Source organism: Melopsittacus undulatus, chromosome 5 (assembly GCF_012275295.1).
Source record: "Melopsittacus undulatus isolate bMelUnd1 chromosome 5, bMelUnd1.mat.Z, whole genome shotgun sequence".
In the NCBI taxonomy this organism is placed as follows: Eukaryota; Metazoa; Chordata; class Aves; order Psittaciformes; family Psittaculidae; genus Melopsittacus; species Melopsittacus undulatus.
Window position 1 is genome coordinate 32330300 of NC_047531.1, and position 27866 is coordinate 32358165.

The 27866-nt window shown below is 35.1% G+C and overlaps 1 protein-coding gene across 2 annotated transcripts in view; it reads right to left on the minus strand.

Annotated features, from left to right (window-relative positions):
* The window catches only part of CACNA2D1 (calcium voltage-gated channel auxiliary subunit alpha2delta 1), a 398283-nt gene that overhangs the window by 83843 nt on the left and 286574 nt on the right, over nucleotides 1-27866 (minus strand). For both annotated transcript variants that reach the window (XM_013128868.3, XM_031048307.2), the window contains exons 8-10: nucleotides 20508-20577; nucleotides 19653-19703; nucleotides 18503-18602 (exon numbers count right to left, since the gene is read on the minus strand). In XM_013128868.3, the coding sequence (XP_012984322.1) occupies nucleotides 18503-18602; nucleotides 19653-19703; nucleotides 20508-20577 (221 nt within the window). The remainder of the gene's footprint in view (nucleotides 1-18502; nucleotides 18603-19652; nucleotides 19704-20507; nucleotides 20578-27866) is intronic.

Consider the following 27866-nt stretch of genomic DNA (forward strand, 5'->3'; position numbering starts at 1 on the left):
ACCAAAGAAATTTTTATCAAACATCCACTTTAATCAATGAGACTTCTGCTATCGAAGGAGCAAGTGCATAACTGCAAATATTGTACAGTTTATGGCAGAGATGAATGACAGAAAACTCCATCCCCCTCAGCAGAAGGCTTAGCCTCATCTATACTGCAACTGTGAGGGTTTTGGCTGTAAGTGAGCAAATTCAGGCAGATTATGAGAGCATTTGCTCTGCTGGATTCATACTTAGAGGTCCACATGTAATATCTTCCTCCTGCAAAAAGGATGTGTCTAAGTGCCCCATGAACTAGAGACTTTAAAGCATGTATTTGCCTGCCTCATATTCTAATATCATTATCGTGCCACAACCCACTCCTGTATATACATATATATAACCTAAACAAGAAAACCCACTATTTCAGTTTTAAACATTAAGTAGTTCACAACTAAACCTTGTCATCTTCATACTGTATTGATTTTTCTAAGGAGCTTTTTTTTTGCCTATTCACATGTGTTAATATTGTCTTTTGCTGAGATATGTGTATTTTTATGCTACAGTTGTTTTTCATATTAGATAAAAAATTGTATTAATTCTTGCTAGACAGAATATACTGTGAGAACACCAAAATAGGAATCTTCATATATCTTTCTAATTAATAAAGACAGCTACTATTCTGTCCTAGTTTTATAGCTCTGGTCCCAAGTGATTGGGAGTTGTGGGAGCAAGTAATTCTCAAATGACTTTATGTAAATCTTTCTGTAAAAAACTTTTCTTTATGTAAATTTTCCCTCTTTCTATCAATACGCAGTTCCCCATGTGTCACAAGGGGTCAACTTTCCAAAATCATACAAAGGAATGAGCAAGTGCTTTAACTTTTAAAAATTAAACATTATATTTGATAAGTGTTCTACAGAAGAGTCAGGCATACTGAATAATGTGACTAAAGTTGCTTTTTTTTAATATTCTATTTATCAGGGCTTTAATTTTTCTAACACTACAACTCTCATTATAGAATCTTGTAACTTAGTTATAGTAACAAAAGTATGAAAACAGGATGAGATAATGAATGTGAAAAATATTTTCTAGTTCTCCCAGTATTACAATGCAAACTTCACCTTTAAAATAAAAGGACACATGGAACTGGATTACATATAAACAACTTTCCAACTTGAATATTCCTTTAATTTACGCCATATTTCCCAGAAAGCAATGTTTTCATAGGACTAACCCTCTGCTTTGATTAAAATGTAAAACCTCCAGCTGAATCCTAATTAGATGCTTCATTCCTGTAAACATTTCAGGCCAGGCTGGATGTGGTTCTGGGCAACCCAATTTAGATGAAGATACCCCTGCTCATTGCAGGGGGGTTGGACTATATGACCTTTTACGATCCCTTCCAACCCAAACTATTCTATGATTCTATTGTTTCCATTGCATGATTTTAAATCCATTATCTTTTAGACAGGTTCTTTCTCCAGACTCAAATTACAGTCATTCATTTTTTTCCATTTCTCCTCAATATCATGTGATGATTTTTATTTGCTGTACTTAAGCAGCATCTTTATGTTTGCTTCAGTTTTCAAGCAAAACCATAATATCATCACACAACTGTAATCAATTCACCTTGATGCCAAATGCTGACAAACTCAATGGCGCTTCCTACAGAAGATTTGTACAGAAGTAACTCACAGATCCCAGAGGATTACTAGGTACATTAATCCTGTGGGAAGGCAAACAGTATTGTGCTGTGGAATTATTTCAGCTTGTCTTGGCCTAATTTTATGGCCTTCTGCAAACTACTGATATAAAGTAATTTTAAAAAGATTGGATCTAAAAATTAGTTTAATTGTGAGATGGGATGAAAGTAAAGATCTTATACCTGGAAAGAAGAAAAACACTATCTGGTAAGTAGCTCTGATCTACAGAAGCCAATTTCACCAGAAAAGTACAGAGTGGAAACACTGCTCTGCTGCACCAATTACATGATATGCAAACTATTTAATGATCTAATATAAAAGTAAGTGTAGGTTCAATCTTATGGCAAGTTAAGTTCAATCTTATGGCCAGTGTATGCCTTGTCTTGGGCTATAGCAAACCATGGTTTAGGTGTTCAAGTGGAAATTTAGTGACAAGTGAAAATTTCTCCCTGAAATGCCACTAATATTAAACTGCAACTCTGAATTGCTTGCTAGCAGTTCTGCAAATGTATCATGATAATTATATCTATGAAGGTCAGGTATCTAACATGTGGATCAGCAATTATGGATACAAAAAATGACATTTTAAAAATTGACAGGAATACGGGCTCAAACTGCTTAAGCAATTAACAACTACTGTATTACGCTTACACATGATGTAAACTGAAAGAGGGATAAAGATCAAAACACCTGTGTCTGTAGATTGACAAATACTAATGGAAAATGAAGAAGAGAAATAACACATTTGTAGAACAGAGAATTACATCAACCAAAGTCTGCAAATGCTGTGATTTAATTAAGAAAATACATGAGCCAGCTGTTTTCAAATACATCAGTCAGCATTAATGTTAATGCCAGTCAACAAAACAGATGAGATTTTGATTAGATAAAGGAATCAGTAGATGGAACAATAATTCTCCAAAATGAACATTTCCCTGTTTTTTAGGAGGTGAAGACAAGTCTGAAGGTTGAAATGTGACTGATAAACATGTTCTAGAGAGGGGAACAAGATTCACGGCTACATTTAATAAATGAGAGCTCCAGTAAAATACTGGAATAACTGAAGAATACCAAGTGCAAAAGCCTTCAGATCTTTCTTAAAACTATCTTTTCACAGTTTATTAATATATAAGCATTTTGTTCTTTAGCCAGGTAACTATGAGACAAATACAAGGACCATTCACAACTTTGCATTAGCCAAATTGAGCCAGCTTTTAGTTACATTCATCTGAAATATAATAATGATAGTGGCATTAGAATGTTTCACACATTAAGATACCAAAGGCCAAAATACCTGCAATAAGTCTTTAATGTTCACATTACCTGCCTCCTAAGAGCAATAATAATGCTCATTTAAGTTCAGACGATTACTTGGAAAATCAGTTAACCATATACTGAATCATATAATATTTAACTGAAGAAAGAACATATAAGACTCCAAAAGCCAGTTGCCACTTAAGGAAGTTCATGTTCTTACAAAATCAAATCCTATCAAATGTGTAATGTTAAAGTAATTACAATCCATACTTTATTAAATAAAATACTCCCAATGCATCTATATGAAATATGTCAGTTGGTTATTTATCATACTGGCATTTCCCCCTAATTATTGCCATAAAGATAAATATATACCACAAAAAATGCTATTGTGGTAGAAAGAACATAAATTAAATTTGCATATCATGCCATGGGCTCTGTGAATCACTGACTTGCAAAACAACAGATGACACTTGAAGGCAAACCATTCAATTGGTGAAATCTAAAGCCTCCCGATACAGTATGTCACCACCAGTGACAGTTTCTGCTTCTTTACCTATGATAAAAGCTTATTATCTATCTAAGCTATCATATGAGGGGCTTGCAATAAAACACTTGGAAATCATGGAAAACAAAATAACCTTAGCTTTTCTTTTCAGGTATCATAGTATTAATATAGTTAAATTTGACTTGTAATTATAAAGAAAGGTATGGGGTCTAGAACTATTTTTCACTAAATTATTTCTCACTACCTGATTTATTTAGATCTTTTTGCAGTCTCTGCCTTTGGGATCTCCCAGAACTATCTCCAGGTCTGAGGAAATTAAGACCTTCTATTCACAGGTTTGGGTAGGAATACCCAAGCCTATTACTGGGGCAGAGAAAGTGTTACAGAAATTCATCTAGTCAATCTCAAATCATCGGTTTAGCCACATATGGCACAACTCAATTCAACTCAACACGACACTCTGAACAAAGGGGTTTGAGTTTAATGCTGCTTGTATCTTGTCATTCTGGAGAAGTTCAGAAAGAGAAATAGTAATTTGACAGTCTTACAAGGACTTTGCCTTTACCCTCTGCTTCAGAGAAAGATCAGCTTGCAAAACCAGTGGAAAGTTGTACAAAACTGCAGTGAAGGATCTAAATGCCAGTGACTTTCCCCTTCCCTTAGGTAGTTTCACTGAGCTGTGGGCTCCCCTGCAAACACATGGAACTCTGCAATCCATAACGCAAAAGTTAAAACTGTTGAAAAAGTGAAGGGTTGTCATTCTGAAATCTTCTGATTCCAGAATAGTTACTTTTTTATTGCTAAACGCTTCCTTTTTTCCAGCGTCTCAACCTGGAAATCCTTCATTAACATTATTAAAACTCCTACTGAAACACCAGGATATTAGAGCATTCAAGGGGAGTGAAACAGATGTTGATTTATTTCCTATATCTGTTCCAACTCTAAGCACTCTGTGGCTATAATGGGAAATAAAAAAAATTAATAATAACAGGCCCTACAGACATGTGTCTTCATTAAGAGTACATTATAAAACAAAACAAGAAGGGGGGAACCTCATGGAAAAGGTTAGAAAATTTAAAAAGGATCAGTATTAGAAATGGGATGTAAAGGGACTGCATTTGGGTCAATGTATTACCTGCTGAACAGATACAAACTGGCTTGTCTATGGGAAAATTTTTTTATAGATCTGCCTTTTGCAGATACCAGCTGGCCTGTCCCCAGCTGACATGCTTTAGCAAGTAACACAGCATATAACTCCCAGGGACATCCACACTTTAGTGCCACAGACATTTTGAAACACGACCAATTTTCTCAGACTGCTTATGAAATAGCTCAGAACTGTTCTTATGTTATTGGTGAGAAAAATGAAGCAACAGGGAAGAAAACAAGTAAGTCTAATGAAAAGGCATGACCAGACGCTTTATTCTCAATTCCCTACTACTAGAGCATCAGAAGATGTTTTTTCTCTTTCTGCAACCAACTCCAAGTCCTCAAATTTGCACCTTAATTTGACATTAATTATTTTGCAACATGCCATTAACACCACAAGTCAAATATGACACAAATTCTTACAGCATGAATTCTCATAAAAGAGTTTACCCCTTAAACATCTTCAAAATGTACAGAAAGCTAATGTAATTCATTTTGAAGACTACAGCACTGCGGGGGAAAAATATCTGGTTTCACAGGCAATGCATAGATCAATGAATATTTCAAATTCTCTTCTGTATATCCATCTATCCCCTTTCTATATATCTAAATATATTTCTATCTCCTGAGAGGGATATAAATCTGAAATCCAACATCAGTCATTCTTTTGGCAAGTGTTGGAAGTTATTTAAATACAAATACAACCTTTCAGTTGATTCTGCTTCTTTTTTAAAAGGAAACACAGAGCATCCCCTTCATTTCACTGTCTTAGAAGTCACATATATATAATGCTGGTAAAACAAGCAGGGGCTGAAACCAGCAGCATAAAATAAACGTGGGAGGTGCATGGCAGGGGTGATGGAACTGGATGACCTCACGATCATTTCCAACCTAAGCCATTCTCTGATTTATGATTAATTTATCTTGATCAGAAAGTGCTTGTTACTGTTTCTGACAATCAACAACTTTTTTTTTTCCTGCTGTGTATCTTCATACATATGCATGTATATATATTTATATAAAAATATGCTTATGTAGAGATATTTGCTTAATAGTTTGTGTAGCGTGCTCAAGAAAGCTGCCTTCAGTCAACATTTAGCAAAGTCTATCTCGACAAAGCACTGATCTACTGAGGAAAACCAAATTTCTCAAAAATAATAGCAATAAGTTTATGCAAATCCTCGGGAAAAGAAATTGAGGAAAACAGCACTGGCTCCACAATTTACTTTGAAAAGTACAAAATCTGTTGTAAATCATCTCATTACTAGAGAATGCAACAACATAGACAAATCAAAACCGATAAATCAATGAAACTTTTTAAAACAGTTCTACGTTTTAGTCACTAGGTGGCATGAAAACAACAAAGTTGAACTGGTCTTATAAATTTATCTTGAAATGGGAAATTCTATACTTCTGGTAGAGGTTGTTGGCACTTTCTGTGACTGTTATGTATTTCACATTTCAACTAAACCAATAAAATACTCTTGTGCGCCAACTGAGTGAAGAAGCAGGGATATTGAAATCCAGACTCCCTTTTTATGGAAAAATTTGCACATGTCAAACATAAAAGGTGCTGGCTCCATGAGGAAGAAGTTTTATTTTTTCCATACAAAGGATTCATATTACCAAAACAAGCATATCAATTTCCACAATTGAGCTTACTAAACATCACAGCTTTCCAAACTGTGTTTGCAATACTTATCGTGGAAAAGCTGCAAAACAACTTCCAACCTAAACGTCTTTCTGTATCTCCAATATCTGTAAAAGTGATAATATTCTGATTGAATATTGTTTAATATCAAAGCTGTTTAAAAATTCAGATTTTCCCAACCATCATTACCTGCTGCCCCCTCTTCTTCACATATCCCATTTATTTTGCTAACATCGACTGATTGAACACAAATGTTTAATCAGAATCTCCTGAAATTATGCTTGTAAGCTAAAACCCAAAAACTCCTAAAAACACCACTAAAAAACTACCCTTCCAAAACTTCCTGATGCTAAATGAGAGCCTGCCTTGAACTGTAGGCAAAATGTGTATCTTTAAATATTCATAAACATTTATCCTTTACAGAAAAATTATATAAACTCGAACAAAACCATAATTCATATACTTAAATTTGCTATAATGAGAACACTTGTACATTTAAAATACCAAGATCATTATGGCTGAATAAATCAGAAGCATCACTCTCAGAATACTGAAAACTGAGAATAAAATAGTCAGCTTGCTGAAGACCTAGTCATATGCTACCGGTGCTGACTTTCAGTCTGCTGAGGTTTGTTGCTATGCTACTTCTACCTCATGGCTAAATCAGCTTAGTGACCCAGTTGTATCTACACGTATTAAATGAGCAATAGTGAAATAGATCTGATTTCACCAGGCTTTCGTCTTGTAGCTAAATCCAGCTTTGCTCTTTTATTTTCCTTTTTTTTTTCCTGCTGCTTTAGGCTTGGTAATAGGATTTTAGGGTTAATCCCAAGAATAACTGAATCTTGAATAAGGCCAGTTAGAACCTGCATTTCAGCAGTGAGAAGATATTATAAATATTTATCAGACCCCATTTAGAGAACAGAAAAAAAAGCAATCTGGAAAGTTTTATTCCCATGTAGATCTCAGTACCCAGAAAAATTGAGGCAGCTCAAGCAATAAAGGTTTCTTATTTGACATGCCAAAAAAAATAATACATGGTATTAAAGTTCAGCATTCATATCTTGCTATAGAATAACTGTTTTCTCCCATCCTATGACTTACATACAGGTAGTCTTCAGGTGTACAGTACAACCCTATTTATAGACTGTAAAGCAAATACAAAAACCTTGTTCTAGTACTCAGAAAGACCACACCTGCATTTCTTAAGTTGTATTGCAGGTACAGGATGAAATAAAATTACGTTTATATGCCAATTTACACTATTAGCATTTCCCCAGATTTAAAATGTACTACTTTTCATTTTGAAATGTAAATGTATTAGAATGTATTATAGATCAGAGGTATATCAGATTATAGATCAGCAGTGTTGAACAACAGTAAAGCTGTTAGATCACAAAATATCTGCTGAAAAAAATACTCTATCATGATACGAGATAAACGTTTGGGAAAAGAGCAAATACTAGGCCAAAATCTGCTCTCAGTTAACTTTGTTAACCTTTCTAACCAACATGATTATCTGCACATAAATCAATGCAATGCTGCCATTGAACACAGAAGGATTAATGTTCAGAACATAAAGTAAGATGCTGCGCTGTAAATCTCAGAGCTACCACAAGGAACGTCAGTGCAGGCTGAAAAATGAATTAGCTCAGCAAGATGAACTCATTTATGATCATTTCATGATGCTGTGGCTAAGTAAGTATGTATTATTTACTTCAGATCATGTGTTTCTAGAAAGTTCAGCACTGTAAACTTTAGCATCTCCCAGTACAAGCTGGCTAATGTGAATGACTGCACTCCTGTAGTGCTGCAGTACTGCAGCTCACTATACGGCACTGCTCCCTACCCAGACACACTCTGGGAGAGAGCTGTAACAAAAGGAAACTTTCTAGAAAATTGTTTGGTAGGCTTCTTTTATTATCACTTAACTTTATTCAGTGAAATTCAAGTTGTTTAGAACATGAAATACCCTTGGCCAATCACAGGATATCTCAAGTTGGAAGGGACGGATCTTCAAATCCAACTCCTTGCTCCTTGCAGAACTACCTGAACCTAAACCATGACTACAAACATCATCCAGACACTCCTTGGACTCTGACAGGCTTGGTGCTATGACCACTTCTGACCATTTTCCCAGTGAAGAACCTTTTCCTAGTATCCAAACTGAACTTCCCTGATACGGCATCATTGCATTTCCTCATGTCCTATTATTAGTGACCAGATAAAGGTGTGAGTATTAAACTGTTATCTGTAAATTCACTGGATATGTGAGATTGCTACTGAGGGCATCAAAACCAAGATGAAAGCAAGTCAGTGCCCCAAATTACAGGATAGGCACCCATTTCAGCATCAGGCCACACAACTGGGGCCTTTCAGGGGCTACAATGTCACCTCCATATTCTGACGAACTGACTTCAATGTGCATGTCACCCTTGCAGGGAAGAGCAATGTGCCTGGCTGCGCATGGTGGCTGGAGTTGATGAGCAATAAAGAGGCTGTGGCTGCACACTGCTGATGTGTGAGATGCTGCTGCTAAGGCAGGGAAGTGTAAGACAGGAGGGAAAAGTGTGAGTCTTGAAAGTGTGAGACTTGAGAAATCGATAAGTATTTCATTCATGTTTTGCCTGAGTTAAGAGATCCTTTAGATTCACTCCAAAATAACATCTTGCCACATATGTCTTACAATTTTCACCTACCAAATATATGATTTTTATAGAAAATGTGGTAAAAAAAAGAGATATGATAGAAAAAATACACCCCACACACCCATTCCCCATCCCAAACCTTATGGACAGCCTGAATTTTCTTCTTTCATTAACATGGTAAGTCATCTTTTCCCAGAAGAATCATTAAAGCTAGCCCAGCCCAGCCCAACCTCTTCAGAACTGGTAAGGAAAGGGTTCACTGGTCAAGAGACCATTCATCCACCACAGATTTTTAATTATACTGTCACAGTGTCCCCTAATAACTGTCTTCCGGTTGGAAAGCTGGCTCAGAAATGCACTTTTGGTTCAGCATCAGATGTAACATAAAAGCCCCCAGGAACTGATGATACATCTGATGAAGAAAGTGTCTCTTTAGCAAGACTTGTGCTTTACTGGAAATTAAGAAACTGGAAATAGCCAACAGATTTATTAAGTGGTGGAATCATGAGGTAAGAGTTATCACCTCCTTTTATATACTACTAAGCTACTAATTTTAAATAGTACTAATACTACTAGAGAGCTAGAACTTATTCTGGAAATCACTGAAGTCTGTGACATGTGTAGTTAGAAGTCTGATTTCCTGACATTTGACAGCTATAAGAGGAGACAATAAAAATCTGTGTTGATGCCCGAAGCAACCCCTCAGAGTGGGAACAGAGGTGACTTTTCTAGTCATCAGGAATTGTCAGCTATACTGTTCAGTAACGAATGTAAAGTTTCCAGCAACATTCCTAATATAATAATAATATCCTAACATGCTAATGTAGAATTTCAGCTTCTAATTTCCATTCCCTTTGGCTTTTCATCCACTCAAGTACTGTATTCCCTAGAATTAACATTTTGTGACAGATCTAAAATGAAACAGGTCTCATTTTAAGATTTGCCTTATTCCTTTTCCAACTCTTTCCATTACTTTTTTCTCTCTTACATATATTTTGAACATCTTACACAACAAAGTTACAGTAAATAACATAACAGTAAAAAATAAGCTGATATGCTGAAGTAAACTGCAACACACAAAAAGGAAAAGAAAACAGGTACGAAAACCTCAAAAGTGCCTGTGTTTTATATTCCCACTGACTGCCTTTTGCATGTTCAGCTGAGCAGAGGTAGTATGATTCAGGTGATGCTAGATGTTCAAGGTCCCTTCCAATCCAAACTATTCTATGATTCTGTGATTTCAGTGATGTTTCAATCAATACCCCAGTTCAAGAGAGTGGGACAGGCTCCCCCTATAACCTATAGACAAACACCACCTGTATATGTGTATATATATATATATATATATATACACACACACATAAAATCTTCCATCCAGCTTAGCCAGAGAGAGGAGCAGAATGAGACTTGTTGGTTACTTACGTGACAGACCTTAATTAAGTTTAGTGGTAGATGTTTGCTTAAAGTGCATCTTCCAGAAAGCATTAAATATTTATATGAAGATAACAAGAATCTTTCCTTGCAATTCATTGAAGAACATTAACTATTTATATGCCATTCAAATTTATTGAGCTTCAACTAGAGATTCTTGCAGTGCATATATCTCAAAGTTTTGAGAGTCTATGGATGCAAGAGTTTTCCCCAGTGACAGCACATCTCAGCTGTGATTAAATCGGTTATCACCCTACTTATTTATGAACTCCAAAACAGCCAAAAAAACGGTAAAATCCTGTAAGTTTGGGAGTATGCCTGAAATTCAGCTTCCCATATGACTCACTCAGGAGTGTGAGAAGGTGTTCTCAAGAACCAAGAACTCAACCATAAACTTTCAGCCCTCAGAGAAGACAGTGAGTCAAGAAGTTTGACTCCTAGTGGACTTTTCCTTTTTCTTGATACAAGCTGTGTAATTTGCTTTCCAGAGGATCAGGGTCACACTGAACTCAATTAACTTTTTTTTCAAAAAAGCCAACTAATATAACATCCTCCCTATCCTAATCTTCCTGTAAACTATAGCCCCACCTCAATTACTTTAATGTAGCATCATTGACTCCTTTCTTGACTTTCTCTTTAGAAGGGAAGTGAAATTAAACTGTAATTCTGCAGGCATACAAACATTTCATGATGTTGTTCATGGTACTGCATTCCTTGCTTCCTTTCCTAGTCTCATTAATTTATTTAAGAGGAAAATAATTTCTAAATTTTTAACAATTGCTGGGTTTCCACATTCCCCACTTTTTCTGTGTTATTTACAGAATACACATCTTCATTACATTTGCTAAACATTTCCTCCAGATGTATTTCCCATACATATATTTCTGTAGATACATAGCCTTACTTTACCTGCAGCTATTAGAAATGCAGAAACTGAATAGTGGATTTTGTCAATAATTTCTCTGAACTTTGATTAATCCAGCACCTACTTCTAAACACATGTGTATTAAACTGTATGTAACAATACATACAACAATTCACTTGGTCCCTGAATAGGGAAGGTGTGAGATAATGACCTTCCATCAGGAAATGTTAATGATTTTCTATTAAGGATCATTCGTATGAAGATGTGTTTCTCTACAGCTATCATTGTTCCCTCTTTTCTTGAAAATGAGCTATTCAATTTAAGAAAAACTGCAAGGTCATTATATAATTAGATAGATTGTTGTTAAGAGAATCACAAAGCTCAACATTCAGCTCTAAACTTCCCTTTATATCACTTTTTATTGACAATTACACCTCTTCCCCAAAAAAATAAGGAATAAAATACATTTGTTTACTGCTTCATACAGCTATGATATTGAGGAGACTGTACACTTAATTTGAGCTACTGTGATTTGTTACCTGAAATGCTCCAGGATTAAATAAGTAAGAGAGATGCTTATGTAGACCTACAGTGGGAACTTGATTCTTTATCTTTTTTTAATTTGCCAGATAATGAAAAAGATGGCAGGTATCTTTATATTTTATCCTTAATATAATTCACTATGAAGAATGAGAAAGTAGGGACCAAAGTACATTAGCAAATTTACCGGCAAGCTCCTTCTGAGAAGAGTCCTATTCATCTATTCCTCTAGATATACCAACATAACTACATCATGTATGCATCATGCCAGCATCTCACACTAATACCATGATCATGTGTGATTTCTTCTGCATATAGTGATGCTATTCAGAAAAACTAACCACCACTGATTTGGAGAAAACTCCAGGAACAAACTTGCCAACAAAGTTTTCAAGCTGACAAGAAGGTATTCTTTATTGCGGTGCTGGGAGACACGGGGGATAACTCCTCCTAACGTGTGTCTCCCTATTGCTACACAAGCCATCCTCATATAGTCCCTGGGCACACATACATATTCATGAGGCTACGTATGGATTACTTCACTTTCCAGAAAGCTCCCCGCATGCATACAGAATTGTGGTGATGGTCTCTGAGGGTCGTTTACTTCTTCCAACAATCTTCATCACTTCTGGCAGCCTTTGAAGCATGAGCAGTAGATGCTTACACCAGTTTAATTGGTTCATTAGCACCAGAGACATAATAACCCTCTTATCCTCCTACTTATCAGTTAGTTTACCCGTAGCCTATCCTGGACACCTGCTATTCCCAGTTACTCCTTATCCCTGTGTCCTGTTTTTCTAGACTGTTTTTCTTAAGACTACATCAACTATAACGATTTATCTTGTGCCAGTATGTTCTCTAGCTGTACTCTATTTTTTTCTATGTATTATATGCACCTCAGTAATTTTCCACTGCTACTGTTACAAAGCCATTGAACTTAACATTGCTTAAAACTAATTCTAAAGGTTTATATATTCCATTTTGTGATTTTGTGTTCCCCTTGTTTCACCACTGAAATTTTCTGGGTCAAAATTTATAAAAACAAGAAAAAACCCTAGGTTTTAGTCTATTTGAGTATGCAAGTTTATTAAAGGTTCACTAAAAATACATTAAAGCAACAAAGAACCAAACCTTAAGCTATTTTTAAAGAAAATTCTGGAAGTTTTTGCCAGTTGAGCAGAAGTACACTTATACAAATATACAACTTTGAGCAACAAAAGCATAAGCACAACAAGCTATCTGGCTGCAAAATCTAGTATCCTCCTCCCTCCAATAGGATTACAGACTAAGGCTTCCACCCATGCTATGTTTGTTAAGTTTTCAAACGAGGTTAAGAAATTATTTTGCAGAAGGAAGGAACTTTTTTTCTGTATCTAAGAGAATATAGGAGCAACCTGAACTACAGAATGCAGGAAGAAACACATAGCAGAAAGCAGCCCTTTGATAAACTGAAAAGCTGTTTACAAAACTTTGTTTCTGTATTATCACATTTAAATATTTTAATTAGGAAGGCATAAAGATTGTATCAATTTGAGAGTAAGAGTGGCAAAGTAAACCAGTTTTCAGTTACTAAACTGTGGGAATTACATGATATTATACTATGAAAAATCAGTGCAAAAATATCTTCTACAGATTGCTTTTTTTCTGCAGTAATAATTTCATAAGATGAGTGCATGTTTTTTTTTCTATATCAATTCATCCAGAAATCTCCTTCCCTTTGATCTTAGTCAATGTGCAGAACTGCACAAGAGCAAAATACAAGCTTTCAGTTTTCACAGACCATGATTCTATTATCCCCAGAATGCTCATAACATCTGATTTCCAATTCCTAAACAGTAAATACCATTTTGGATTTTTACAAAGGCTAAGTGATTTCAAACACTCCTACAGCTGCTGACCTTAAACATGTCTGTTGCTGTAAGGTAGATTTTTCCTTTGTGTGGTTTCCCACACCTCCACAAATTTTAAGTTGAAATACATTTCTCCTGCAAACTGCAGCCTACCTGCAATCATAAACAAATTACACTCTCTGTGTCAACACTTGAGACCAAGTTACTAAATCCTAACGTGCTGGGATGGAATTGCTGCCCCTATCATCTACCACTTACTGCTATCAAAGCTTATAACTGGATTAGTGGGAAAACAGCCATATTACTCATACATTTAAGCTCTTTCAAACAGCAGGTTTTCCTTCTGCAACAAAGCACAGCACTTTAGATAACAAAAATGCAAATCCCAGGGGAAATCATGACATACTAACCCCTGGCAATATTTACATGACTTAATAGTTCATTCAACCTTTTAAAACTGGAAATAAATGCAAGAACTTAATTCAATAACTAGAACTGATGTATTTTAACACATTTACTTTTAAGATTTCTATTCCCTAGGATTTCTCCATATACCATACCAGACATGGTTCATTAAATAATCCTGTCAACTTCTGTATGCTATTGGCATGAGCTTAAATCCGTGTGTTTCAGCTGTGGGCATGAATCATCATACATACAATTTTTGTGGGATAACATCTTGGCAGAGGACAGCAGTAAAACAGCTCTATCATTAACTCAAAACCTCATTACTGAACAATCTATGGTTATTAAATCTAACAAGCCATAAAATAAATGTTGCTTTCTTGGCTGAAGTTGTAGACAACTTCTAGTTATTATAAGTGTTCATGTATCTATCCCCTATTGTATTAATATTGTATTAACTGAAAAAATTCACCTAGCTTTTGGACTTTTTAATTATCCAACAATGTCTAATACCAGGATGTTTCAAGACAAAATGTCCTTAAGAAATGCATTGAATAAATCTGCATTTTGTTCACCTAGAACAAACTAAGTTGAATTGTCAGGGTTTGGATTTATTAAGAAAGCAGTAGAGTTGGACTTTATCTAGGAATTCCTTTTTTGTTATGGAATATTCTGTGAAGAATAATGATCACAGAATCGTTTAGGTTGGAAAATACCTTTCAGATAGTCAAGTCCAACCATCAGCTCACCTCTAAACCATGTCTCTAAGTGCCACATCTATTATAAGTACCTCCAAAGATGGTAACTCAACCACTTCACTGGGCAGCCTGTTCCAATGTCTTGACAACACTTCTGGTGAAGAAATTTCTTGAATATCCAGTCTAAACCTTCCCAGAACAACTTAAGGCCATCACTTCTTGTCCCACTACTTATTACCTGGGAGAAGAGACTGATCCCAAACTCCCTACAATCTCTTTTCAGGTAGCTATAGAGAGCGATAAGGTCTCCCATGAGCCTCCTTTTCTCCAGACTAAACAACACCAGTTCTTTCAGCTGTTTCTCATAAGGCTTGCTCCCTAGACACTTCACTAGCTTCATTGCCCTCCTGTAGACATATTCAAACACTTCACAGTCTTTTTTTTGTAGTGAGGAGCCTCAACTAAATACAGTATTCAAAGTGAGGCCTCATCAGCGCTGAGTATAGGGGGCCCTGCCCCTGCTGGCCACACTATTTCTGATAGAGGCCAGGATAAGGCTGTCCTCCTTGGCTGCTTGGGCATACTGCCAGCTGATATACAGCCAGCTGCCCACCAACACCCCCAGGTCCCTTTCTGCTGAGCAGCTTTCCAGCTGCTCTTCCACAAGCCTGTAGCATTGTATTGTGGTTGTTATGGCCCAAGTGCAGCACCTGGCACTCTGCCTTGCTGAATCTCATACCACAGTCCACAGCCCATCGATCCAGCCTGTCTAGATCCCTCTGCAGAGCCTTCCTACCGCCAAACAGATCAACACTCCCATCCAACTTGGTGTAATCTGCAATGTTATTGAGGGTGTACTCAATCCCTTTGTCCAGATCATTCATAAAGAGATTAAATAGAGCTAGCCACAATATCAAGCCCTGAGGAACACCACTTGAGTCCAGATGATTTTTTGTGTATCAACATATCTCTTGATAATCCTCAGAACATTTAGAAAAAAGAAAAATGAGATTATTTTAAAATTAGACAAGAATTAATGAACCATCTGCCTTTTGACACAGTACATAAACCTAATAAATCATCAAGCTTTTCACCAAAGGTACACAAAAAAGATTAAGTGGTGAAAAGCTAAGCAGTAAAATGAAGAATTTAATATTTGAAAAAAGATGAGATCTCAGACCTCATAAATAAAAGTAATTTATGTAAATTCCAAAGATTTAAGCAAACAATCAGAATGATGATTATTCTAATGCATTATGGTTTACTTCAAGTGTCAAGATATCTAAATCAAACATTAAAAAACCCATCATATATGAAAAACTTATGGCAATTAACTTTGCAGTGGATGAATGTTTGATAAAATTTAGGTCTGTGCATATGCTTTTGTGAATAGACTTAAGAACAAAAAATACTGAGTGTGATATCAGCTTCTTTAGATATGTCACCTCTCGTGATTAACTTTGGTTTGAAGCTTTGGTTGAACTGTGGGAAAACTGAGGAAACTAAAAAAAGATAAGGTATAAATCCTAAAAATAGATCAAACTTATGTGTTCAATTCTCTCACTTAATGAATGCTTTGCAGTAGTACAACCATGTCTTTCTTACCTACACCATATGATTCCCTTTCTGTTAGAGAAACAAAATGTCAGAACACGTCTCCCACAATTATAATAGGCAAGCCATATGAACACATTAAAACATAGGTTATACAAAAGTAATTGCAACACTGAAAGGATATAATGTGAATGTTTAAATGATAAGTGCATAACGCCAAATAGCACTTTATAAAAGATTTAGAGATGCCATGTTCTGTTATGTATATTTCTATGAGTGTTGCCAACCTCTGAGGAGGAATGCAGTATGACCAAAAAGATGTCTTTGGTTCCGCAGGTAAATATCTGAACTATACCTCTAAAGTTCATTCAAAGAAGAAAGGTTCTTAAGGTTTTTAAGTTATAAACCACTGGGAAAATGTACTATAGAAAATACTATGAGATTTCTAGTGCTTTTTTAATACAAATCCCAATACTGGGGTCTCAGCAGAATAATGCTGAACCTTAGCTATTAAAATATCCTGAGCCTAAGGAAGGCTTAGCATTAAGATACACTATTTCTGGCCAGCTGGGAGCAAAAAGGAAAAAGGTTGAAAAACTGTGTAAATCAGAAAATAGCGTGGATCTGGATTTTCCAAGTGCAAAAGCTGGCAATACTCCACTGAACACAGTAATCAATTTCCAGCAGTGTAGGACTGCTATCTTCTTTTGTTTGTTTTCAAACCAGTGAGCCTAACAACAGGATTTCAGCTCTTTAATGCCTTTACAGAAAAGCTTATTTCCTTTAATAATAATAACAATAACATTAGGTTTTTTTCACCACTGCAATTTAGACTAAAAAAATGGCCCAATCCCCCACAAAAAAAAAAAAAAAACTTTAACAAACGAAATGCCATTGCAAATAAAAGCTTCTCTCTACTACTTGGAAAAAGGTTTAGCTAGACTGACAGCCAACGATGAAGCAATAAGCAGTGTTCAAAGATATTTCTGATAGTGATATTTCAGGTCTTTCTTCCTGCGGGCTTGATGCAACACATCTGTAGAACTTGAAAATTGTCTTCAAAATCACCACCATGCAGGCTGTCTCTTGTCATTAAGAGTATGCCAATGTTCATGTCCTAAATCCTTAGTATCAAAGCTCTACAGTTCAACAGCTTAATAAAAACCAAAAAATCCTTGCACAAAGCTAAAGTGTGACATCCAATGTATCAGCCTGAAAACTAGAAATTGCCATCCCATATTCCCCCTTCCCGAATGTATTCTATTCTGCCTTCAGCTTTCTGCAAAACCAGGAATTTGAACTTTAAATTTTTAGCAAGCATTAGAAAGATTAAAATGCTATTAAAAAAAGCCCAAACAAACAAACAAAAAACAGTAAAATAAACCTCACAACCCAACACTATCTTCTATTGAAAAGCTCTATTATATATAGGGAGAATTTTTAAGTCCGGTATTCAAATTTGAAGTGTAGTAATGATAGGTAGTACTAGAAGTTTCAGATCATGTTATGAAAGATCTCAGCTGCTCAAAAGCTAGCCCTGAAAAAGCCAGCACCACCTTCATTTGAAAATCCTTACAACCCCACCTTCTTCTTAACAACCCTCTGACCTGCACATCACATATGCTGCCTCTGTACTCTAAATTACTTGCATTTTTAAGTTCTTTCATGGATTCTCCCCTTGTCATGATTTAAGTCCAGCCAGTAACTCAGAACCCCCCTTCATTATATTACTTAACTATGGGGAAAAAAGTGCTATGCTATCCATTGAGTTGCTAACTGTAGAACCTCTCAGCAGCACCTCTTCAGCAGGTCAGGTGTATGCCTGTTCATCTTCAGTCATCATCCACCAATTAACACAAGCAACCCAAATATTGGCTGTGGGGAAAAAGGAACATCCCCTGCTTCCTCTGAATCATTTTATGTCATACCACAGCATAAAACTTGCAAACTATTTATTATTTTAAGAGAATTTGCATATATCGGTCAAGTAGAAGATGTGTTACACAGATCCCACTAATATATTGGAAAGAGGATGTGGCTAAACAGAAGTTCGTGACTTTTGTCCTTCACTAAAATGCATAGGTAGGAACAATCCAAGGACTTTCATTATACTTTACAAGAAAACAGTAAGCCCAATGTGGTATTTTGCAATATAATTAAAGTCTCTTAGCAGCTTAACATTCAAGTATCTCATATCTGGCATTAAAATTGTTTGCTTATGGCTTTGTTGACAATACAAATTTGGGGGAAAGTGGATACTCACTGAAACTACGTTCACAAAGTCATCGTCAGACAAGGTCTCCAACATTTCAATGACTGAAGTGCGGATCAGCTTCAGCGTCAATCCACTGACACTTCCACTCCTAACAGAAATCCACAAGGCAAAAGAAAATCTGAATTTAACAGATTTTATTTAAAATGTAAAAAAAAAAAATACAGAGCATGAACCAGCACTCTTACCAACATTCTCACTAAAACTGTCAATAATTCTCCTGAGTTCTCCAGCTCATCATTAGTTTTATTACCTTGCTATAATAAGAAATTAAGTCCAAAACTGGCATTCAGAGCCCCAGTCCTGTGGCTCAGGTGAAGTTATTACAGTACAGCACTTCTGAATTTTCATTTCAAGAAATCTGAGAGTTTACCACCTTCAACCAATGCATTATCTAAACATTTTATACTACCGCACACAGATTTATAGCTTTGGATTTTCAGACACCCTAATGACAGCTTGTTTCTTTCAAGGAAACACCTAAACAGAAGTGAAGAAATAAAAAACATTGATAAAACTCATTGCTAATACAAAAGCACTTCCTCTTTCTGATAAATTTTTCAGTGTAAAGCAATCTGTTTGGCACATCAGGTTCAATCCTTCCTTTGGTCCCTCAACATTAGCTAAACAAAGGAAACCTTGTCAAGGCAGGGAGAGGTTTTATTGATTTCTTTGCTCATTTTCTATTAATGTTTTATTGTGAGCAACCTTCACAATTTTAAAATATTTATAGTAAAACATGCAAAGTCTGCATATATTCTCATCTTTCAGGGTAATGAAATCATGATTAAACCTACTGTATATGCTTCTAGTCATTTGGGTTTAGGTCTGAGTTTTACAACAAATCTTGGCAAGCACAAGAGAAATTTTCAGTTGATTACTTCAGTAATTAGAAGCTGAAAGCAGAATAACATTAAAGTGATTAAAAACACTTCCTTGTCCCCAGTTTAAATAATTTTCAGGTTTGGTTTCAGATCATTGGAACTATTATTTTTCTGTATATTTATTTTGGTCACACCAAGATTCTTGATCTTTGCATATAAATACTTCTTAATCCTCTCCATTTTTCAGCATCCAGAGACTTGTTCAATGTATCCAAGTACTTTTATCTAATATTAATAACCAGACATTAAATACTCACGCATCAACTAAAATAAGCATGTCTTTGGGAGATGCAGCTCCTTGAATATACCTGAAATAAATAAAGGGTATGAAAGACACAAATTTGGAAACATATTTGTTGTGTTTGATGAAAGACCCTGTAATCTCTAAACTAAATCTAGCTGAACCAACAAAATCTTCCCATTGTAGCTAGAAAACCATGTGCTATCATCTTCTCTCTTGGTGTGTCTTCTATGCAAACCAAAGTCTAAACTGCTTTAAAGAACACTGGAAATGTGATATACTAATCAAAAAACCTCACTGTTTTCAGATGTTGATAACTGAAAAACATAAATGCTACTTCAGAGCTAAAGATCTTGGTAACAGATGAATGATTATGCTAGACAACTCTAGGGAAAAATACATTCAACTAGTAGTGTACATTATGCCTTAGAGAGACTAACAGAAAATCTTGAGAAAGAATCCCATTGTTCCATTGTCTTTTACTAATCTAGAGATTTTTCTGTTGGTCTAAACCACTCAGACATATTTGTAAACATCTGCAAAAGTCTAGAGGAGTGTCTCAGTCTAATAATCTGAATTGCATTTGATTTTGGCACAAAAATCAAAGCTTTTAATTGCCTTATACCAATTTGACAGTTATCCTCCTATCAAAAGGTCCCTGTAATGCTACAGTATGACACGCTACAGTGGATATTGCATAACAGGTAGTAAGATTTGAGAACTGTTTATTCAGAAGAATCAAATTCTTTTTTAAAAAGAAAATAGCAATGTCTAAAAGCAAGGACTACTATATATAAATGATAAAAGAAATTTGACTTTACAGTCATCTCTAGAAAGTGATCTATATATCATTCCTTTAAAAAAAACTTACCATGGTCTTCTACGAACATCATAGAGATCTATTTTGTTCGGAGTTCGACTTTTATCTACCCATGGGGAAGCTAAAAAGGAAAGGAAAATTTATAGAATATATTTAAAACTTTATCTTAGGCATTTAAATACAACAACATAATGAAATCATATCACAGACTTTGCACTATATAATTATCAGGATTTGGTATGGATAAAAAATATCTGTATTAGTATAATCTGTTTTTTTTAATACCCTTATACTCCTATATATATATCAGCATATAATAAAATTCAATAACCATTAAAAAATACAATTTATTTCAAACAATATATTTTAAATATGTTTCTTCTAAATAAAATAAACACAAATGCGGATAAAGACCTTAAAGGGCCAAGTTGTGTTGAAGAAATAGTTACTGACTGTAACTGACATCTGACTTCAGTGGAACCAGAATTTCAACCAAAGTACTTTAGAATATGAAATAAGCCTTTTTTTGGAAAATAAAATATTATAAACTTTTATAAACAGTTATAAGTTCACTAATGTTTATACAATAATATTGTACTGATTTAAAACTCAATTATGCATTTAAAAAATTATATACCTACTCAACATAGATTTACATAAAAATGCAAATTAGAAAAGTAACATGCAAATATTGTACTTTCTGAACAGAAAATGATATGGAAATATACATGTTTCCACAAAAATATACTGAGATTAATAACCTTTTGCAAGCATTTAATCTAAGCTTTACCTTAATTTTCAGCAATGGTAAGAAACTTTCCCTTCCTAAAAAAAATATGAGCCTTTCAAAAACATTTGACAGCCTAATGAGCACAAATAAAAACATGAAAAGTTACATGGAATGAAATAATGTTCTGCAATTTGATCTCTCAATGTATGCCAATAGCATTGGGGGGAACTATTTACTAACTTTAATAATGTTTTTCTGTTTAGGAAATAAAGACATAGGCAGCTACACGTTTCTTCCTGAGAAAGTGTTCATCAAAGACAAATTGGAAGAATTATGAATTCTTCCATCCATGAATATAAAAGAAGCCACCAGTTTAGAGTAGCTGCTTAATTTTGAATTTACTAGATGAACCCTTTCTTGTGACCATGACATGAGCTGGAACATCAGTTACCAGAAAACTTAAACCAAGCATAACCCACAAGACATTATCAGCATATATTCATCAGACAGAAAATACTGCGTACTTGTAGAATTACAAATATATTTTAATATATGTCACTTACAGGTAAGCACATCAATTCCTTGAGGACAACACCAGTTGATGGAACACACTTCAGAATTGGGCCCTTTAGACCAAACTCAGTGTAGCAAATATTTCAGAAAGATGAAGATGCAAAATTAATATTAACCTGAACTGAGGAAACTCCAAATAAAATATGAAATGCCTGAAACTTGCCCTAATATTTCCAAAACCACCAAAAGGCTCTGTAGGAGAAAAGCCGTGTTTTTTTTACCTGGAATACAAACTAAAACACTTTTAAAGTTTACTGTTACTTTCTCCTTTCCTCTTTCCCCTTTTCCGCGTCGAACAACTAAGCCTTTCACTCAGTTCTACCATAGTTTTGCAGTAATTTCCTAGTTTAGGACAAAGTTTAAACAGCCCCTTTCTGGCTACATGCACATTAGTAAGTTAAAAAGCACAACTGAAGGAAAGACATTCACTGGAACTAGACTAAAAACTATTACAACTGCCCAGTTATACACAAAAGACACTATAAATAACCCACTCAGAGCACTACTTACAGCCTATCTAACCCTTAGGGAGATTAGTGTGAACAGTAACTCACTAGCGTGGCCCTTTCAGTATGCACAGTCCTGGAAGACTGTTAATAGCTTCAGAGAGATCCGGAGAAGGTCTTCAAAAACATAATTTCCTATCATGCTGTTAAAATAGTATTTTCTGTGTCACATATCAGTAAGTTTCTTTTTCCTAATTAATATATTACCTTTTGTTGAGACAAATATATCAAGCACCTACGCGCTTAAGTTTCCATGTGAGGAAATTTGTATGGATTTATGATGTGATTGCAGAATTTTTCATCAGATATTAATGGCTGCTGAATCATAAACACACTAATTATGAAAAATACTGTTTATTGAGAAAACTACTTCTCTTGATCTTTACAATGTTTTCTACAAAACTTTACATAATCTAGTAGTAAGTTTCTGCATGGCTAAACATAAATATCAAAAATTCATTCACACCAAAGAAGTGATGAATTCTCTCTTCAACCTCAGGAATTAACATGACGAACTTACTCCTTAACTCGTTCATCCTAAAATCTCTCTGGATTATCACTTTCAATTTTAGATGAGTTTGAATTATCTCAAATCTATTCCCTGTTTTTGGTAACATTTGCAGTATTTAAGGATCCTATTGAAATTGCTATTAATAGGAAACTGAAATTCCCCTCAGACATTTGATCTCCAATGTTCTAGTTTTAATTTGCTATGATTTTATCTTTTAAAAAGAGTTTTTTAAAAGAAGATTATAAATTCTCTCTATTCAAAAATAAGTAATTATGCATTTATAATTATACAGGAAATAGGATGGAGACCTATTGAAAAAGACGTGTTGCCGTGGTCCATGTACAAAACACGCTATAAAACCATTTAGGGAAACTGGCTTACATCTTACTGACAAAAGCCATTATATGGTCTAAAATGGAAACAAAATGAAATACACAAAAAGATGATTACTCATTTTCCTAAAAAAAAAAAAAAAACAAACAAAAGTGAAGATCAAGGATTTTGAGATTTAGAGTTTTATTTGTATAACCTCTTGTTTAAAACATTCATTTTAGTTAGATGCCTTGGAACCCGGCATACCTAATATCTTGAAAGATTCAGCCTCACCATTCTGCATAGATGCATACTCCTATCCTTGAACTATGTCAACAATGCACAGTTTGCTGTTGCATACATTAAACTTCAGTCATGTTCACCTTTGATGACTTTCTTGTTTGGCATGTGATTAGATTAGATTTTTTATAAACTATTCATTGGATGTTACATCCCTCCCACTTCTGCTGTTTGCATTATGGAGATACAGACCTACCTATATTTCAAGCAAGAGCAAGCCATGTTATTCTGTTTTCTCTGCACATGTAGAGTGGAAATCCTCAATGTGGTTGATTACATGCAAAACCAGTTCATGAAGGACAAAGACTGTCACAGGGTAAAGTGTAAATGAAAGTATTTCTTGGGAAAGGGAGCCCTTAGCTACATCTGCACATTTTTAATTCATTATATGATTTCAAAAGTGTAGGTCAGTGTCATGGGGGAGGCCTTCCTGAAAAAGTCCTGCCGAATGAGACCTCAGTTACATCTGCCCTTCTCTCTACTGGTTAGATATGCATGTACAAGGAACAGAGAGGCACAGATGAATTATTAACTGTTTTACATCCCTGTAACACATTTGGGGAAAGAGGCTAAAAGCTGACAGTAAAACAGATAACAAATGCCAGTTATCAAATCCCAGACAACATCATCTATTCTGGCTCAAACTTCATTACCTTTCCATCTCAGAGAGTTACTGAGTAGTGAACCTCAGTATAACATTTAGTGGGATAGGCAAACAAATGTTTCCTAAAGCTGAATTTTACCTTGCTATCTCTCAATAACCATTCATGTAGCTATTCAAAACATTTAAACCCAGACTATTAAACTCCTTGTGTTGGATTCAGTAAAGTCTTCCTCACGTGTAGTGAAGGTTCAACATTCAGTTTACATTTTGCTTTCAGTTTCATTTCATAATTCTCATAATTTAGAGAATTTATGTGAACAAATCTGTTTTCCAGTATACAGTAGCCCACTTTAGCTAGGAAATGTGGCATTCCTCAGCTTACTACTCAGAAGGAAGCCATGTGAATTTTGGTGTAGCAACAGCACCTTTGCAGAATTATTGATTTATTTTTCAGTAAAAAGTGGTGAGACATGGGAGCTAAAAATAATAAACAACCATGACTTTGGGAGACTTTAATTGTTGTAAAGTGTTCTGTACCAGTGCACTTAGGATATTTGTATCATAACAATGTCTTGGATTGACCAAGGAAGCTGTGAATGCTCCCTCCCTGGCAGTGTTCAAGGCCAGGTTGGATGAAGCCTTGGGTGATACGGTTAGTGTGAGGTGTCCCTGCCCATGGCAAGGGGGCTGGAACTAGATGATCTTTGGGTTCTTTCCAAACCTAACTATTCTATGATTCTAATAACTGATTAGTAGTGTCCACCCAAGACAGAGACTATTCCTGATCAGTTCCATGCTACCACAGAAGATGCTCAGTCTAGACTGAATGAAGCACTTCTTAACTATTTTACCCAGATAATGGCCTTAATTGCAAGGCATCAAATGATCTTCAGGTAAAATCTACCTAACATAACCCTGTATAATGTCCTCTGTATTTTTAAATAGCACCATCACCATACAGAAATGAGAGGATAATTATCTGAGTTTTTTCAAGAATGTATTTGAACATGAAATGCATACTGTAGTCTGCAACATAAAATTAACCTATCAAATGGCTCTGTGATCATTGGTTTTATGTGGACCAGCTGCCACCCCCCACCAAGGGGGCTGGAGTATCAGAGCTTGAGGAGGAGAGGAACAGAAGTAACAAAATGTTTTGTTGGGGTTTTGCTGTCTTTCTTCCGTTAAAACAAATTCTGAAGATTTCAATTTGTTTCAAATAAAGGAAGTAAACAACACTCAGAGAGGCTCATTTCAATGTAAAAAGTAGAACTATCCAACTTACACGCTAATTGCACTAATTGATGAATTTGAAGCTGCGTTACTGAAAAACTGTTTTGGATTTTGTTTTGTTCTTTTACTTTAAAGGCTCCTTTAAATGTTGAGTTGTTAAAAGGAACTAACAGCTATTAAGCATGAAACCTTTTGCACACACAAAAGTGAAGTTCTCAGTTTTTCAAAGCTTTTGATTCATTTTGTATGGATTTTTTAGGCTTTCTAGTCTCCTTGTATCTGCTTCAGTAATGACTTTCTTCGGAGAGTTCAATAAGATGGCTGCAACACTATTGCTTGCTATTAATGGTTAACACAAGAGCAGCTGTGCACAGCAAGTCCTTCATTTAGAAAGATATCTTTTTATTTTATTAGAAATTGATTTTTAAAGCTCTTCTATTATTAATTTCTATAAGAAGCGAATGCTCCTGTAGCTGAGCGAGACCTGCTTCACTGACATCTGGAAAGAAGTTACAGATTCTTTAATCATAAATAGATAATACTAGCTCTACCCATAATTTTAATCCAAGATTTTTAAGACTTTAGGGACAAAATTATTTTTCTGTGTAATGGGCACTGCAGCATTATTTTTCCTTTACCTATTAATTTGTCTAACACCTTGTAAGCCCAAATTACATAGGAAAATCCTAGTAAAATACTCGCATGAGTGATTTATAAAGGCATTTTTCTAATTAACTAAAGTTCCCATCATATTATACTGACATAGATAAAGAAAGTAAAGCTAAATACAAGGTAAATCTACAGTTAAAAAAGGGAAAGAGTAAAACAGTAAGTGCTGTATTCTTCAGCACACATATTACAAAGACCCTGAGATTAACACACCAGCTGATTAAATAATGCTATAAATTTAAGTATGAGCTGATTAACAGCACACTAGATCTTGGTATTACACATATTCCTGGCTTGAATCCCTAGCCTTCAGAGGATCATTAAAAAAGTAATTTTATCCCTCTATATACCTGTTTGTTTCATCTGCAAAAGGATGACAGCGAGATTTTTGTTACTTTTAAACCAGAAGGTGCTTTGGAGGTGTCATTAAGCCACAACAAGCTGTCCATTCAGAAAGGCTGCCAGCATTGCTGTCCCTCAGTCACACCATGGGGCTGTCTACAGGATTCATATAATAATAAAACTCTGACTTGTTCTGTTTACTAGTACAGATATAACTTAAAAATGAAGGAACAGATGAGCTTAAGAAGCCAATTGCACAAATGATTAAAACATTAAGATGTTTTTAAAGTAAGAATTATGTAGGGACAGCAATTTTGTTCAGTATCTACTCATTTAGCTAAGGACTTTAACTTCACAGATAGTTTGCAACTTGAATTCAGTACTACACCTGGAAGTCTGGCAAAGAGTCTGTCTCCTTAGGTAATACTATTTCTCTTCATGAGTTTGAAGTTCTTAATGTTCACCTAAGAATTGGATATTGTAGCACAGTTTACTGGCTCTCTCATAGTTATATGACCCTCATAGTTATATGGCCAAAACAAAGCCATCCTCTGTCCACTTCCTTTCTTTTCCTATCCTTCTTCTCTGACATGGGTAAGGTCAAACAAAGATGACAAATATCTGTGTTTAGGTTATGTAGTAAGGGCTATAGAGGCACTGGCTGGAGATTGCTTTTTCTCTATAAAAAATATGATAAAATTAAAAATAATATAAAATTAAGAAAAATAATATAATAATATAATATAGTATAATAAATATTATAATATAAAATATAAAAAAGCAAAACAACAGAGGGAAGTCAGAGCTATAAAGAAAGAGAGCTATACAGCACATTGGGAGAGTGGAAGTTGCCAGACATATTGCACTAGAAAAACAAATTTTAAATTTAATTTCCCATAGGCCTTTGTTAAATCTCCAGATGGAAGTGAGAAGATTTGGAACATTTGGGGACAGGACAGTATTTCTTTTTCAGTTTTATTTTTGTTATTAATTGCCTTAAGTTTTTGGATTGTGACCAGGTATGGCACATTCCCACCTTAAGCACACTGCAGGCCACTGTCACACCAAATCCATGCTCAATATTTCTTCATAAAAGATGCTGAATCTATTCATGCATCATCATGCTGCTGTTATTGCTATATAGAACGCACTAAATGGAATCTGAAACTATCCATATCAGTACTACTCTTTCTAGTGTTACCTTTGGCTAACACTACTTGGAGTACTTCCCTGAGAGAGCGGAGATGGTGTTGCTTATCAAATAAGTTTTTTCTAAATATTCATTTAAATTAAGATTGCGATTTCATTTGAGTAATCCTTTGCAGCCAAACTTTCTTAAGTGTATTTACTACTATAACTAGAAAGCCTCCTGTATCATATTTAATTGCAAATACGTATCTGCTGTCTGCAGTCCAAATCAAAAAGCATCCTTTACTGAGGATCTTGGCCTTACAAAAAAATGAACAAACCAACAAAAAATAAACAGAGGAAGGTAGTATCTGGCAAAAGCCACATACATACAAAGTGTTTTTAAAATCTAATTAGTAATTGCTACAGTAAAAATAACACACTTCCGATTGCAGTATTTTAATGAAACATTGATTAACAACTGTAAACCTCATTACCTCCA